The sequence below is a fragment of the Neospora caninum genome, chromosome VIII, assembly GCF_000208865.1.
Source record: "Neospora caninum Liverpool complete genome, chromosome VIII".
Lineage (NCBI taxonomy): Eukaryota > Apicomplexa > Conoidasida > Eucoccidiorida > Sarcocystidae > Neospora > Neospora caninum.
Genome location: NC_018395.1, coordinates 2,353,151 through 2,365,809, shown reverse-complemented (window position 1 = coordinate 2,365,809; position 12,659 = coordinate 2,353,151). Strand labels below are relative to the sequence as shown.

Sequence of the window (12,659 nt, the reverse complement as noted above, 5' to 3'; positions counted from 1 at the left end):
AGGCACTCCCCATGACTCGGTCGCCAGGAAGGGACAAACATTGTTGGTAAGTTACCGGAAACCATAGGACAGTGGGAATCGGCCGGAGAACTCAGTGGGAGAGGGATGCACAGATCCGTCACGTTCAACTACACGCTGTCAACAGGCGGCGAAAACCAGGCGTATGTCCTCAACGAACAGTGGCAAGGAGTACTCAGAGAAGAATGAGCGCACATCGTTTTATCCCGGTCAACAAAGACAAGGGTGGTCAATGAAGACTAGAACATCTGTCTTGATAGATAAACTGCCCTTCCGTGACAGCGTTTGACACATCTTTCGATGCCGCATATATCTTTTTCTGGCTGTTCCTTGTTGTGGGGTTGGCCGTCGCCATGTTATTGAGTGGCGAGCGCGCTTTCTTCCTGCTTGATTTCTCTTGTTTCAGCCAGCATTTGTGGAACACATTCCGCATCCCTCCCTTTACGGGTCCGCTTTTTCTATGCGTTTTGTCGTCCCCATGTGTTGTTAACTCGGTCGTCGCCGAGGCGGATCCCTCTTTGACACCCACCTCTCCTGCATTCAGGTTGTTTGGCTTTTTGTTGATATGTGAACCTGACCGCTTAAACGGGCAGATTCAGGTGAATGTACCTCGACGATTTGTTTCCGGAATCCGCGCATTTCTTTTGCTCACCTTTTCCTTTCTGAGGGACAAATTTTGTTCGTCGTTGTGGACGGGTTTCGTTTGTCCCTCTACTGAATGATTCAATTTTCACGCAAGAGGTTGGCGTCGGTGTACGTCTTTGTTCAACACATAGATGGCAAATCCGGGACTGAAGGCACTGCACGCCCGCCTGTGTTCTCCCCTGCCCATCGCCTCTGACGCACCTCTCTCCGCCGGGGAAAATGCGTTTGCTAAAAGCCGAGTTGATTTGCACTTCCCGCGGTGCGTATTTCCCATGAGAGACTCAGGGACAGGAGGAACTTGGCGCTGGGTGGGACGGAGCACAGGAGAACAGGAAGCGAACAAGCAGAAACGCCCGGCGTCCTTGCCTTGCAAACATGAGAGGGAAGTTGTCGCGGCAAGTGGTGGGAGAGAATGTGAAACCCCCCACTCTCGTTCGTGGCTGCAGACTGATGAGGAGTAGAATGTACAAATGTCCTTGTCTCCATGGGTATGTAGGGACCCTAGGTACGTCGATTTGTTGTGAAATTCGCGCACGTATGTTTTGAGCAAGTCGCTTGGCAGGTGCCTCTTCAGCATCCCGTTGCCGTGCGGCGTTTCAGCCATAAACGCCTTCTGATCGTGTAGCGGTCTAGTGGTCAGTCCGCTGGCACATGCGGTTTTTTGTTACAAGATCTGTGGCGAGAGAAAAGGGGGTAAACAGGGGCCTGGAAAACTATGCTTCGCCGGTACGAGGTTCGCAAATCAGGAGGAGAAATTGGGTAATCCTAGGGTCTATTGTTAACGCTTGTTTTGGGTTGTCCCCAATTTTATGTCTTGAGAGGAAACACAGGAAACGGAATACAAGGGAAGACTGGAGAAACGTTTGCGGTGATTCATTTGCAGCTACCACGCAAACTTCGGTCTTAAACGCCCCTCGTGCACATTGCACGCTGCACCCTTCGATTGTTACCTGAATCGTGACGCCCCCTGAGACGAACGTAGAGAGTATCCTATTCAAACGCGTCTGCCAAATGACGGGTCTGGTTGCGACATTACAAGCACTCTGTATTTCTACAGTTTCTGACCCCAAATTCTTCGTACATGCTCTGCGCGCTTCGGCCAGCACTTTGCAAATTTCAAAGATACCTATCTAGAGATCCGGCTAGGCAACCGAAATATTTCTGTGTGGTTTGCTTCTCATGTACACGCTTCCCAACGAGTGTTACTCATTCGAATAGGCAGGTGACCTTGCCTAACGGCAAGCACTGAAGTGTATTGCGGAGGAACTGCATTCGCCGTTTTGCTGCGCTGCGCACTCGGGACGCTTTTGCTGCCTTTCGGAGTCTCCACTTCATTCACTTCGACAGAGAGTCCCAATGGGAGCTGCATCCCTTTGGCCTTCCGCCTCATGGACATTTGCCTCTCGTTTACACGGATGCTGATCCGTCGCTGCTTCAGTTGTGTTCTCTTCCCCTCTTTCTATGTGCGTTTTTCGCTCGGAAGCCCTCCCGAGAACACGGGCTTCGTTAGTATCTTTAGGTGGAGCTATTTTCTCCCCCACACAAGGCCATACTCCCTGAGCATGAGAACCACGTGTTGTATCGTCATCGTCCTCTCGCTTTTCACTCTTTCCATGCTGTTCCGTTTCACCTCTCTGGTTGTTACTATGCGCTTCGGGCCCCTTGCTCTCTCCATCGTCGAGACTCCGTTGTTCTCCTTCGTGTCGCAGAGAGGAGGCATTCTCTAGGCTACGCCTTGCGTTGCTTCCAACGTGGCTCCTGTTCGCTGAGTCCGCTCTCAGATCGCGTTCACCCGTTCTCACACGCGTTTCAAAATCCTGATCCGTGCGCGCGCTAGCCTTTCGCTCCGGCCGAGGATCCCCGCTCCCGGCCTTGGTGGGTTCCTCGAGAGAGCCTCGCCAGCTCTGCAACATCCTCCCCAGAGGCTCCCCGAGAGACGATCCAAGCATGCCAGAGCCTTCGGGTGTCATGTTGGGAGAGGCGGGCGATTCCCAAGCCCCGCCATCGGAATATGCAGAGCCGACATTCCGATATTCGCCGCCCTCGCTGTTCCGATTCTCTTGCCCAGTTGCGATGAAGTACAGAGCGCCGTCGTTTCCGGTGGGAGTCGCGACTGTCATGGCCTGGTATCCGCCCACTGGCAGAGACGTTAGAACCCCGCCATCCGTGTAGTAGTTTCCAGGGTAAGTCAAAAAGGCAGAGTCGGCGCCCACAGAGGCTGTGGACACAGAGTAGCCCGGGCCGAGTCCCCCAATAAGGTACGTCTGCTGTGGAGCGGCGGATGCAGAGTAGACGATCGCCGGCTGTGACTGAGACACAGCGGCGGGGCCGTAGGAAGCGCTAAGTCCCGAGCCGCCAACTGCGAGAGGCAGGCGAGGCGGCGGAGGGGTGTTTGCAGCAATGCCTGACACAATCGGCCCCGGCGCCGCTGCCGCGAAAGGGCCGTAGGACGGCGCGCCCGCAGAGACAAATGCGAGGGATGACGGCGGCGAGTACGCCGGCAACGCATTTGCCCCGAGACCGGCTGCTTGCGGGTTCGCAATTAGCGCGCCCGCCACGTCGAGCGTCTGCGCCATGGAAATGGCGGGGCTTACTGGCGAGAACGGGGCGAGGCCGAGCCCAAGGCCACGAGGCATGCGCGCAGGAGACGGAACGAGGAAGGGGCCGAATGCGAGGCCAGAGAAAGAGAAAAACAACCACAGCAAGAGACAAACACACGACATTCGGAATGGGCTTATTACGTGGGAAAGGGGGGCTGGGAAGTCGTTCCTTAAACAAAGAAGCCCTGGACAGCGGGCGGCCTCTCGACTTTCCAATTCCACTGCAGAGAGCCTCACGCGATTCCCAACACTCATCCCCACAACTGCCACTACACCACGCGGCGCTGCCTGAATCATCAGTGACCTAGTGAGCAGCGAAGGGTTCTGTGGAAGGCACACAGCAGAGACTACAGCACTCTGCATATATATATATATATATATATATGTATATTCGCGTGTGTATTTCTACAAAGTGGGTGCGACTTGACTGATGAGGTCTCAAACACAGCTATGCATGTATCGTTTCCTTCGTGTCTGCTCAAGGGGTGTGCGTGTGAGTATTGCTATCGGCTGCACAATTTGAGGGAGTGTTTTGTCCTGCCTTACAGAGCGCTCCGCCAAGGCGAGCAAACTGGTCAAATGCGTTTGCGAATCCAAGCATTGCGTTCGCCATGAGCCGGCGCGGCGGCGCCTTCGGTGGCTGTTTATCCGTCTCAGCACTTTGGTGGCAAACGCTGTCCTTCGCTTCTGGATCCTCTCGCGTCATTCCTGGCTGCGATGCAGAGAGGGGTTCCTCGTCTTTTCGTTTTCCTCGCTTCTCTTCCTCTGGCGTGTCTTTCGTTCCCCGTGTTACGGGTGCCCTTGCGCCTCCTGTTGCGTTCTCGGTTTCTCCTTTCTCGTCCTCTCTTTCCTCTGCCTTTCGTCCTCCGCCTTCCATCTTCTCCCGGCCGGCGAAAGTCCTTCTGCCTCGCTCTTTGGCGGCGCCTCCGCCCGCCTCCACGACGCGCGTCCGCCGCAGCGACAAGCTTCTTTCGCCTTTTCTGTCTTTCGCCGGGATGAAGTCCCTTTTCTCTTCATTCAGGACAGGTATGGCGGGAGGCTCTGCCGGGTCTCTGGTGGCTTCGACAACCTTTAGGTTGCCGTGCCTCGACCCTGTGGCCTTTTGTTTCTGTTGCTGGTTTTCAGAAGCAGCAAAAGCCGCGCCCGATTTCGTCTGGTCTGTCAAGACACTTGACGTGGAAGGCGCCGCCTGTTCTTGCTCAGACGGGTCTCTGGAGCTCTGGGTCGACTTGTTTTCTCCTTGTGATTTCCGATCGGCCTCTCCTTGCTTCGAGGAACGGGAATCTGGCGCCGGGTGCGAGGCTCCAAGAGGCATCACTGTGGGCTGCGTGCCCGAGAGGGAAAGCGACGAAAGAGATCGAGGAAGAAGGCCTTCGAGCGTCTCGCTCTTCCCGCCCTCTTTTTCTTTGTGGCGCACGCAGAACGCAGAGACTGCAGATGACCTATCGACGAAATCCCAGCAGTAGACAACTTCACCTTTGGCATTCTTGAGCGTAGCGGATTCTGCAACCAACGCAGCGAACCACCAGAGAGTGCATGCAAAAGGAAACTGGCAAAACGAACACGGCGTCAAAGCCTCTGAAGAACCGCTATAATCTCAGCAGACACAAACGATCGTTGATGGTGCTCAGAGCCACACATACGTAGCTAAACGAGGAAGTCGATGCAATATAAAATATATTATATATATGAATGTGAAAGCGTTTATATATTGATATATAGGGGAAATAACAGACGTTCGACAGTGGAGGTTTCTGTACGGCCGATGGCACCTGGAACACGGCGACCGGGGATCACACAGGCACGCCCTCGACACGAAGTCACTGGGCTGCCGGCGGAGGCTGGTCGCGAGAGGCTCATGGATCGCGTTTGAAACTCACAAACACCTCTGAGTATCCCGCACAGAGCAGCGTCTCCAAAATCCCTCTCATTTTAGGTGCCAGCGATTCGGTCTTTGCGGAAAAGGGCTCACTGTTGTCAACTTGGAGCGTTTCTCCTGTGTAAAAGAAGATGGTTTTCCTCGTGGATCCACCGGGATTTCCTTTCGCCGCCTGCTCTTCAACTCCCGCGACGCTGAGGACTTTCGTTACCGTCGATCCGGCAGCTCCGCTCGGCTCCACTGACTACAAGACAACCCACGACAAAAACCCGGATGTCTTGTCCCCTGTGGGAGGCCCTACAACATGGAGAAACAGATCTGTAGAGACTTCCACAGAGACATAAACTCGAGAAGTTGTAGATTTCGAGGTAGACGCCTGCCTTTACTCTACCAGTTGTCATTTAACGTGTACACCTTTGAACGGCATGTATATGCGTATATATATATATATATATATATATATATATATGCATGATTATATCACCAGGAGAGTCTTGTGCATGCACCGGCGTGTTTCAGGCGGGTTGGCGCCTCCTAGACGTGGGGTTTAGAGATGTTCCTCGTCCACAAAACCGGAGATGAAACAGCACGGCCCTGTGGATGGTGCTGTCCGTACCCCGCCAGCAGTAGCAAAAGATAGTGCTGGTCCCCTGCTGCTGATATGCATGAGCGCGTGTGCAAGCAGACCCGCGTAGGCAACCCCCGACATGGATCGGCAGGTTATTTTCGTAAGGGTCGCCGCATACCGGGTTCATCTTAAGGACAATGACGAGGTCTTTGAAGGCTTCTGCTGGTACTTCAGACAGTTCTGTTAAAGGCGTCACCAGCATAAGATGCTTCTCGTTTCCTGCGGGGCTAAAGGCCTGTTCCACTCTTTCTCGGCCTTCTGTGCTTTGCCTCCCCGCCCAGAGTTCGCCTCTTGTTTCGTTCTTTGCTGTATATGTTTCCCCCTGCGCCGGCGCGTGATGAGAGCGAAGCGGAGGGGAACTCGGGGCTGCTGGCGGATCAAGCCGTTGTTCTTCAAAAAGTCGCGGGGATCCCTTTGCTTCTTCCTCGTGGAGGTTTACAGGCTCTCGCCCTCCAAACACTGCCTCTTGGCCGCGGTGAGGCGCCGCTGCAGGGTGGACGATGTGGCGTCTACGCCATTTACTCTCCAACGCGACAGAAGAGAGGAAGGGATGAGGGCGCGGGCTAGCGCTCGTTGACCGAAAGGAGGGCGACGACGAAACGTGAGGCGCCGAGCTCTCCGGAGACAGCGGCGAAGGCGGGAATGCGGCTAGGGCGCGAACCGGTTCCGTGCTTTCACTCATCTCATAGAAGCTTGGCTCCGGCAGATCGTCCCTGGTCTTCTCGTGGTCTACAAGGAGAGCGAACGGACAGAAGGGGAAGACGGAGACAGAATCTCTTTTGGAATCTCGAAGCTCGGGTAGAGAGGGACGGGAACTGCGCGTCTTCAAACTCGTCCCCACCTGCAAGCGTGTATATCGCTGCCTGACTAAAGAAGCGCGGTCGTCAGAAACAAGGAAACAAAACCGCCGGGCGAAGCCAACGCGAAACTCCAAAGCCTCCACACAACGCCAGAAAACGGCGTACACCTGGAACCCACGCACTCAAATATCTAGTCTGCTTGACATGCAGGGGTCCGGGACTTCCACGGCGACGGGAATTTCGCCGAACAGGCTCGGGCCAAGGGACACAGTTACAAACGTGCCAAGACTACAACAAAGGAGATACCCAAGCAAGGTGAAGAACCTGTATGTATATGGAAGAGATTCATAGCATCTCCGAATATATCTTTACTATAGCAGATAAATCCACATGTAGTTGCAACGACAGCTCCAAGAGATAATACAAAGTGGAAACAAAAGTGAGGTGCCAAAGCCGACAAACACTCTGACGCACAACACACACGCCAGACTTCAAAAAAGCAGTGGCGAGGCCCCGACCAATACCGAGAAGCCCAAGGAATGAATCTGAAAGCCAACACACCTACATGTATATCTGTGGGTATCGATACGCATATACACGCGTAACTCTCTCTCTCTCTCTCTCTATATATATATATATATATACGTAACTATATGTAGAACGATATAGAGAGGGTTGAGGGTTTTGAGAGATGCCTGGATGTGCACGTGTGTGGAACTGCTTGCGCGCTGTTGCGTCTCTGGATGTGCAGGCGGATTGTGAAGATCATTTTCACGACATGCGCAAACGCAAAGGCGTTGTCTGTCGTAGCTTCAGGTGGCGTTGCGCATTCGTACTGCTTAGGTGCATGGGGAAGAGGGCAAAGAAGAAGCACAGCATGAGCACTGTGATGTTGACAATGATGAGGAAGTACACGAGTTTGGTGCTCTTGGTGACGATTTGCTGGAGGTGCTCGACGTCGCCTTCTCCGCTGCCTTTCCTTCTTTTTCTGAGCCGCTCTTCTCGCTCAATCTGGCGCTCGACGCTCTCAACTTCCTTTACATATTGTTTGAAGAGGAGATCCGTGCTCGACGACACGGCCGGGCGAAGGCAAGAGTGATGTCGAGGCGCACGCTTTCCTTCGCGGTAGACGATGGGGTGGCAACACACCGGGCGGAAAAGAGGAATGGGCGGCAGAGGCTGCGCGGTTTTGTGTCGTCTCTCCAGAGGCTCTCCGTACTCGTCTTCACTGCTCGCCTCTCTTTCCCAACGACACCCTCCGCGTTTTGGGGGATCTCGAAGCTTCGCTTCCGTTTCAAGGAAATCCGAGTTCTCCACAGAGGCGTCTCTCATCACCTTAGCGTTGGCCGTCTTCCCATTCCCACAAATGCCTCTCGCTTCATCCGTCCCTTCGCGCCTCCCACCGCACTTCTCCCTCCCTTCCCACGGCGTTCGCACTGCTCGTTTTCGCACTTTTTCGTCTTTTTCTTGTCCTCGCCCTTCTTCTGAGCCGATCCGACTCTGTGGATATCGGACGTGGAGGGGCCTTATCGGCTGATCAGCTGAGTTCTGAGAAGGGAGAGATTTTGGCGTTCGAAGCGGGGCATCCTGCGCCTCCTCTCCGTCGTGTTGTCCATGCCGCGCAATCGAAGCGGGCCTTTCCAAACGCTTGATGGTTTTCTTGCTTTTCTCAGATGCGTTTTGAGGAGCACCGAGATCCGGCGTCTTCTCAGTAGGCCTGTTCCCTCTGTCATCTTTGAAGGCGCTCTGAAGCTTACTGCCAATCTTGCTATGTGCACTGCTCGTGGGGCGAACAGTGTCGGTACACCCAAAGTGGTGTTCGAATTCGCTTTTTCCCTGCATAAATTGCGTGTCTGTCTCGCAACACCCTCGACGAGCAGCAGGCGCAAGACGTATACACGGGTGTCGACGCCGGCTGCTGGATCTGTCTAAAGCTTGCAGGTCGTGAGGCTCACTTGGAGTGTTCAGATCTAGGAATGTTTCTCGCGCTCGCGTTTCTTGTTCCTCGACACGGAAAAAAGAACTCCGATCTCTGGGTCGGCCGTGCGCCTCCGACAGCGAAGCAGAGGCAAAGTGAGGCAGTGATTCCATTCTTTGGAAAGACACACAAACAGCCCTTTCTTCCCGACGGGGTTTCCAGCAAGGGGACGAAAGATGGGATGTCCATGGCGAGGTGTACGAGCAGCTGGACCAGCACGGCGAAGCAAGGAAAGTGTCGTAGACGCCGACTTTGTCCTCGTGGGGAAAGTGGTAAACGCTACACCGACAGCGCCGGGCGCGGCCGTCCAGGCACGTGACAGCTTCCGGAGACAGGCAAGAAACCGTCATGTCGTCGACGTTCTTGGGAACAGACATCCGACCTTCCTCAGCCTCTTCGCGGCAGTCTTGCCTCCCGCGGGGGCCGTCTGTCGTGCGGCAACGCAACGACACGTGCCCAGCGTGATCGGGAGACTTGGGCTTTGGCTGCTCTTGAGGCTCAGCGGCGGCGCGCTTCGGGTGCATCACGCGCATTTCTGCTGCGGTCGGCTTCGCCCTCAGAGCAGTCGACAATGCAGGCAAAGAGGCAGAAGGTGACTTCAGTGAAAAGTGCGAAGAGGCGAGAAGCGAGCGAGGGTGCGACAGGAGAGCCAGCAGACTGCCTCGGTCTTTCTCTGCCGTTCTCTTTTCCGTTGAAAGGAAGCGGAAGTGGCGGGGGAGAGAAGGCAGGCGATACCCACGGGGGTATTTGAAACGCCGGGCTGCGTGGCGAGGCCAGAAGGACTTGGTGCTTTTCAAATTAATTTTCACGCGTCTCCCGTTCTTGTGGGGTTTCCCTGACCCAATAAGTTTCGACGCTCTTCTCACCGACCTCTCAATAATAGACGCTCGCTGAGGAACCACACCGTCCTCGGCCGTGTTCCCTTTCTCGTTGCTCCCTTCTTCCTCTCCGGCTTCGGGCTCCACCTCTTCTTGCTTTCTTGCTTCCTGCTCCGTCTCTTCTCCCTCTGGTTCGTCTTCCTCGTGTTCCCCCTCCCGGCACTCTCCTTCGCCGCTGCAGCCTCGCAGGAGCTGCTTGCTGTGTCGCTCGCATGCGTCGAGCGAAGAGGAAACGCGCGAGTTCGAGGACGGAGAGGAATGTGGCGAAGCGGCAGGCGGCGCCAGGCGTCGCATGTCCGAAGGCGAGACACTCTCGGGTGTTCCCTGTACGGATGTGCCATGCCAGGCTTCGTCTCTTTCGAGGAAATGACGGGGCGATGACCGCCTGGGAAGCGCCGCCGTCATACTCGGCGTTCCCTCAGCTTCGGTGTCTTTTGCATGCTCTTCACTTTGTTTTTCCTCGCTGTGTGATGAGGGGAAAGGCTCAAGACACGCGTCTTCAAACCGCCGTCTCTCCTCAACCCTGCATTTCTCCTCAACATCGACTGCAGACTCCCAACGCCCCACCGCTCCTCTTCTCCTTTCCTTCCCCACCTGCCAGCCTGACTCTTCTCCCTGCCTCGGTTCACCACAGACTTCGTCCTCTGTCGGTGTCTCTCCAACCTTGCCGCCTGAACGCGCAGCCTTCTTCTCGGCCCTCCTCCGGGCCCTCTTCTCGCCTTCTGCTGGCGTTCTGCCAGGCGTGGTTAACAAAACTTGAGTTGCGTCCCGCGCCCCACTTGCTGCGTCGGCCGTCGCGGGAGATCGGCGGAGTGGTGATGGCATCTGACTCTCATCTTCGTATCCTGGTCCTCCTTCGACGTCCAGCACTGTTGCTTCGCCGCCGTCGAGGGCTTCGCCTCGAGAGAGAATCTCCGGGGGTCCTCTTGTTTCTTCGCTCAGCTGTGAAACCTGCCGCTCACCGGAATCGGCGCAGTCTTTGTGCGCCGATTCAGGCAACGGCGTCGACGATCCCCACGCTCGCTCCGAATCGGAGGAGAGCCTCGGACCCGACCGCGCGCTCTGGCAACCCACCTGTCTCCTTTCGTTGGCCTCCCGCTCGCGCCTTAGCGCTTCTTTCTCGCGTTCGCCGTCGTTTCCCGAGGCTCGGAAGGGCGCGAGAACGGCGCGAGTTCCCGCCCGCCTGAAACGCGCCGAGTCGTGCGAGTTGAGGTCGGCGTGCATCGCGTGTTCGCCCTTGTACACACCCGAACAGGACCACCAAGCAGTCGGCGTTTCCCGAAGCATTTCTCTCTCGCCTACCCCGAAACCCGCGGGTTCACCTTTCGCAGGAGAAAGCGAAACTTTGTGCTCTTTGCGGTAGACACCTGGAGACGAGACGTGAGTAGCCCTCCGCGGGGAGGCGAAACCCCAGGCCGTCGATGCGTGACGCGTATCGACCTTCATCGCTTTGCGTGTCGCGCCTTCTCTCCTCTCGGCTCCCTCCAAAGCCCTCTCCTCCTGCTCATCGTGGTCTTCTCCCCCCAGAACCACGTCGCGTGTTTCCAGCGGCGTTTCCTTCAGTTTCCCGTCCAGCTGCGCTCCCGCTCCAGGGTTCCCTTCGCTCTTCGCCTCGCTCACGGTCTCCGGCGCGCGTCGCGGACGAGCGTGGGAGTCGCCCCAGACAGAATTCCCTCGAGTTTGTCCAGCGAAGAGTCCTGCCTGCTTCTGGAGAGCGCCCGAAGACGCAGAGACCGCCCCAGACAGCGGACGCGAACAGGAAAGGAAAGATGTCGGCTGCGTAGAGCGAGAGGTGCGCGACTCTGTGGCGAACGGTGCGTGCCAGAGAGCAGCCCGAAAGCACTCGCCTTTGGAGTCGGGCGAACAGTCAGCATGTCCCGGCACGCAGCCTCCGCGGCGGACACCTGGACTCGAAGTGATCAGAATCGGCCGACTCTGATATGACACAAACAGGAAAAACCAGAAAGGAAAGCCGCGCGTCGATGCAGGTGGACTGAATGGACAGGCGGACACGACGACAGGAACACTCGGAGCTCATGAACGAGAAGCGCCTAAAGCAGCATCGACACGGAGGGAGGTATCCCGACACACCACGACACAGAGTTTCACTTTATTTCGCGTGTATGTGTAACCGAGAGATCCGCGTGAACTGGCGTTTGTGACGCGGAGGAACGAGGCGACACAGGACTTTCTTGTGAAGCGTTTGAGCCGCCTCGGGTTGGGTGTATGCTACGAAGGAAAGCTGCAAGTCACCTCGCTACGTGTCGACTTGAAGTGTGCGCACAGCTCTGGACGCTCTTATCTATAACGAGAGGCATAGCTGCGTGTATGTATAGACGTATCTCTGTAATGTTACAAGCCACTGGACTTCTATGTCCATGCATTTCCATTAGCCATACAGACACATATGCAGGTGGACATTTTTTCTCCCGATAAATAGATGCGTATACATGTAGTCATAAACAGACGCCCTCAGATATCTATAAAGTGGTGAGACGGCGTCTAGGTCGTCAATGAGCGGAGAAAAGTCGAAGCCGATGCTGGAAAAGACTGCCTTACCGGTGAAGTTCGGATATCTCCTTCAGACGTGAACGCGGCGTGTGGATCAAGACTAACTGTAGCGATGGAAACCACAGCTGCCTCGTCAGTTTCCTGCTCTCCTTCATCTTCTCTTTCTTCTTCGTCAGTTTCTCTCCATTCTTCTCTCCTTTCTTCTCCGTCGCCTTCATTTCCTCTTTGAACGTTATCGCTTCTGATTTCGCCGGGCGAAAAGACATGTAAAACAGGCCGTGGAGAGACAAAGGGTTCATGGTGGCAAGCTTCTGACGGGGGCGCGCCTCCGGGATGTGCCTTGACGCCGGAAACGGGCGAGTTCATGCTTTTCATTGAAGGGATCGGCTCCGCATAATTTGCGGTTTCCCTCACGTGTTTGGTTTCTGGCAAACCGACCTCAAACTCCACCGCTTGGGCCCGCGAAGTCTGGACTCTCTTTTGATCTTCATACGGCAGTCGCTGAGGCGCTCTGTGGCTGTCTGTCGCATTTCTGCAGATTCGTCCTTCATCGGTCACTGCGTCGGGAACCTCCATCCCTTCTCGTCTCCCTATCGAGGCTTCAACGCGGCGGCCTGAGAATACAACGGAGTCCATTTTTGTATCTCTATCCTAGAGTCCTTTTCGTGGAGGCGCGACGCTGTAGGCCCGAGTGTTTGCCTCTTCCTAGGTCTATTTTGTGA

At 55.5% G+C, this 12,659-nt stretch overlaps 1 protein-coding gene across 1 annotated transcript; it reads right to left on the bottom strand.

Annotated features, from left to right (window-relative positions):
- Nucleotides 1–1,994: 1,994 nt before the first annotated feature.
- Nucleotides 1,995–12,236, bottom strand: NCLIV_033020 (conserved hypothetical protein; the record flags this gene model as incomplete). The annotated part of the gene is made up of 6 exons (XM_003883497.1): nucleotides 1,995–3,256; nucleotides 3,810–4,766; nucleotides 5,236–5,386; nucleotides 5,889–6,499; nucleotides 7,407–11,419; nucleotides 11,986–12,236. The coding sequence occupies 6 exons, from the start codon at nucleotides 12,234–12,236 to the stop codon at nucleotides 1,995–1,997; spliced, it is 7,245 nt and encodes a 2,414-aa protein (XP_003883546.1).
- Nucleotides 12,237–12,659: the final 423 nt, after the last annotated feature.